The following is a 4,052-nucleotide window of genomic DNA, read 5'->3' as shown; positions in this document are numbered from 1 at the left end:
GGTAGGGATGAGTAAGGGAACAGCCTGCTTGCTCCCTGTGCTTGCTTGGCAGATTTTTGACTGATGGCTCACCTTGTTGAAGAAATAATCATTGTCATTCTGAGACAATTCATTTTTGCTGTTGTTGTTCTTATCATTATTTTATCTTATTTTTATTTTATTTTATTGTAGAGATGATGTGCAGAGAGGTTACAGTTAACATAAGTAAGGTGCTGAGTACATTTCTTTTTGAACAACGTTACCCCCTCCCATCTCTTGTTTTCTCTTGACTTCCCTCCATCCTGACTCCCCTCCCTAAAGTTGTGAAGTTCATTTCAAACATAGTGTCCAGGGAGTATCACTGTTCCCTCTGTTCATCCTTTGTCCCACCGTTTCTTGGTTCCACTTCGCTTCCCTAAGTCAGATAAACTTACATGCTCCATTGGTGCTTGGGGAGTACATCTATGACCAGGACAAGCCCAACATGTACCTGAAATATACAACAAGTCCTTATAGGAGGAACTTGTTAGAAGAAATTTCCTGAAAGCGCAAAGTAAAGGTGTGGCTGCCTTGGTTTTAATTTTCAACTCCTTATTGATATGGAAATGAATCCCTTTAAGCAAAAGCTCCGGTACACACCCTTCTGTAGGCCCACCCTCTGTAAGCATAAATAGGGTGGAACTGTCGGGACTCCAGCTATTGAGAACTTCTCACCGCAGCTGGACGGTCAGCGCTTGGAACGTGCTGCCCAGGGCTGAGGATCAGAGCCGGAGAATCAGCTCTTTGAATTTTCACTCTTTGGAAAGATGGACCCCGACATTGCCCAGGCCTTCCAGGAAGAACTGAGCTGCCTCATCTGCATGGATACCTTCATTAATCCAGTCACCTTAGACTGCAGACATAGTTTTTGTCAACCTTGCCTCTGCCTCACCTGGGAAGAAGCCGAGACGCCAGCCAGGTGCCCTGTGTGCAGGCAACACTCCCAGAAAAAAGACCTCAAACCCAACATCGTTCTGAAGAGTCGGGCGTCCGTGGCCCGCAAAGCCAGCCTCCAGCGATCCCTGAGCTTCGAGGAAGACAGGTGTGGGCTACACAAGGAGACCAAGCAGATGTTCTGTGAAGTGGACCAGGTCCTGCTCTGCCGGCTCTGCTCCCAATCTCAGGAGCACAAGGCTCACCGTCACCAACCCATCGACAGTGTCGCTGAGGACAGACGCGAGATGATCTTAAAGCACATGGAAACCTTATGGAAGAAGATACAAGAAAACCAGAGAAATATAAATGAGAAGAGGAACATCATCCACGAATGGATTCTGTATGCGAATCTACACAGAGGGATGACCGAGGATTTTTATGCAGTATTGCATCTGGGTCTCCAGGAGGAAGAACACCAATATGCAGAGATTCTTATCAATGAAGAAAGGGTGATTCTACTGCAACTCACAATAGTGCAAACGCAAATGCTTCAGAAAAAGAATCACCTCAGAACAGTGTATCAGGAGCTGATGAAAACATACCGGAAGCCGGACGTGGAACTCCTCCAGGATTTAGAAGATGCGCTAGAACGATGGAAGTGCGCCTTGCTCTTCATGCCCCAGCCCTTGAAGCCGCAGCTCAGCGTTCCTCTGCTTCCCGGACTGATGGAGAGCCTGCAGCAGTACCGAGTGGAGATTGCCTTCAACCACTGGATACAGAATCAACACGTGCTGCCTGATTATGTGAGAAACGTTAGACAAGACCCTGAATATGCAGCTTTGAATGACGAAGAATCCTACTATCTTGCTGCTTTAGGGTCCCAAGTCTTCAGCTCTGGGAAGCATTACTGGGAGCTCATCCTCAACGACTCTTCCACCTGGGCTGTGGGAGTCTGCAGGGATTCTGCCACAGGGAGCAGCCTCACTCTGAATGAATCTGAGGACATTTTTCTCCTCATCTTGGGCAAAGGGAATGCCCATTGCCCTATCTTTACTACCTCCCCATTGCTTCATCACTATATAGAGAAGCCTCCAGGCTGGGTGGGTGTGTTTCTTGATCTCGACAGTGGAAGTGTGAGTTTTTTGAATGTTGCTAAGAATTCCCTTATCTGGAGGTTTCCCACTGGATCCCTCCAATTTCCTGTCAGGCCTCTCTTCCTCTACGGTAACCCATCATCAAGTAGAGAGTCTTTATATGTGATGGGAACTCTGTACCAGAGAATCCTTCTCAACTGAAGCAATCACTAATGCTGTATGTACTTGTGTTTCTTTGTAATGTAATCGCATCTTACTATTCAATAAAGAGATGAAATAAAATGTAAAAAAAGTAGCTTAGTGTGTACTTGTTCAGCTTGTATTCTGACATAATAAGCACCCATAATAAGCACCGTAATAAACAATGGGTGGTGCAATGAAACCTGGCTGTGAACAATTTACTTGTTTCATCTTCATTTTTCATATCATCTTTAACACCAGCATCTAGGAGATTCCATATGCACTCTGCATTTCATCAAACGTTATTATGTCTCTCAAAGGGACTTGGTCTGCCATCTTTCAGTGGACCATAGAGAAAATCTGGGCCATTGCCTATGTCTTCATAGGTTCTCACAAAAGAGGGTCCAATGTTTCTCAAGAAAAGAGATTGGCAAGTTCAAGGAAGAGCCACCATATTGTCTTAAAGAAAGCATTCATTTAAGCTACTGTGCCCACTAAATTCAGATTAATGTCATGAGGCAGGTAGAAAGGAGGGAATGTGAAACAGAAAATGTGAAACAGAACTAGTCCATTGATTTTTTGCAAGATTATAAATGGAACATATTACTAGAGAATGTAAGGTCCGCCCGGAGGGGCTCCAGGCAGATGCCCCACACCTGGTTAACTCTCCACCCAGTTACCTGGGTAACCAGCAGGCCCGAGACAGTTACTTCCTGAGGTCTCATCCTAATCCACCTGGCCATACACCCTGCCCCTGACCTATGCCCCTTCCCTGCGGGCATGCTTCATCTTGGCCACAGGCCAGCAGTTCTGTAATAAACTTTCTCTCCAGCCTGAATACCGCGTGGCATTTTCCTTTATCGGCTACCTACTTTAAAAACCTAACAGAGATAACCTGTTCTAAATTTAACATACTTACATACACAGCAACTCTTCATATCCAATAGTGTGTCACTGTGCTCACTTTAACACAGGAAAAAAATGTTAACTTTAAGGAATATGTAATTTATTCCTTCAAATCTATTAGGGTTCACATTTTTTAGAGGCGAGACTGATTGCTCTAGTGGGGATCAAGTTTTAAGATTTTCATTTTGATTGTTTATAGAGGATATTTTGAGGGGCTGTAAGGAAAAGAGATAGAGGGAGAGGCTTAATTGGGACTTATTACATGTGTGTATGAAACTATCCAAGTTTTATGGGAGAAACTAACAGAAGAAAAAAGACTCCAAAGTCCAAAACAGAGAATACTACTACTCATGGGTCATAGAGCAAAATACTTGTCACTCAAAATGTTCCATCCATTCCTCTCACTCCGTAAATGATCAGGAAGTATAAAAATGGAAGGACATGCATAGATGTGTGTGTACTCCTTAGTATGTATTACAGGCAAAGCAAAGAATACAAAACCTAGGAAACCCTAGAGCTTTTTTACTTTGTGGATTTTTTTTTTTGCCAGTCCTGGGGCTTGAACTCAGAGCCTGAGCACTGTCCCTGGCTTCTTTTTGCTCAAGGCTAGCACTCTGCCACTTGAGCCACAGCACCACTCTGGCCGTTTTCTGCATATGTGGTGCTGGGGACTCGAACCCAGGGCTTCAAGTATACGAGGAAGCACTCTTGCCACTAGGCCATGTTCCCAGCCCCTCAGAGCTTTTTTAATAGACACTACCATGCCTTCCCTGTGCTTCATGGGGCGGCGGGGGGGGGGGGGCAGAATTGTAAATTTTTACATGGAAAAAGCAAGATTCCTTACATTTACTTTGGCAAAAATTTATCTCAGTCTTCTAAAAATGTGAACAAACCTGTCTTATGATTCAAAAGGAAATGTAGTATTTATCTTCCAAGACCTGATTCATACATAAAAATCAAAACAAAAATCCTTGGGGG

The 4,052-nt window shown here is 44.3% G+C and overlaps 1 protein-coding gene across 1 annotated transcript; it reads left to right on the top strand.

The window, feature by feature from the left end:
• Positions 1-785: 785 nt before the first annotated feature.
• Positions 786-2,189, top strand: LOC125351129 (tripartite motif-containing protein 43-like). The gene has a single exon (XM_048345850.1). It carries the CDS (start codon positions 786-788, stop codon positions 2,187-2,189), a length of 1,404 nt encoding a protein of 467 aa, XP_048201807.1.
• Positions 2,190-4,052: the final 1,863 nt, after the last annotated feature.

Source organism: Perognathus longimembris, chromosome 5 (genome assembly GCF_023159225.1).
Source record: "Perognathus longimembris pacificus isolate PPM17 chromosome 5, ASM2315922v1, whole genome shotgun sequence".
In the NCBI taxonomy this organism is placed as follows: Eukaryota; Metazoa; Chordata; class Mammalia; order Rodentia; family Heteromyidae; genus Perognathus; species Perognathus longimembris.
The sequence above is the reverse complement of the archived record's forward strand: the minus strand, read 5'-3'. Positions and strand labels throughout refer to the sequence as shown.

What these genes read in the sequence shown, in the direction of transcription:
- LOC125351129 (XM_048345850.1), top strand. Translation starts at nt 786, where the DNA reads ATGGACCCCGACATTGCCCAGGCCTTCCAGGAAGAACTGAGCTGCCTC.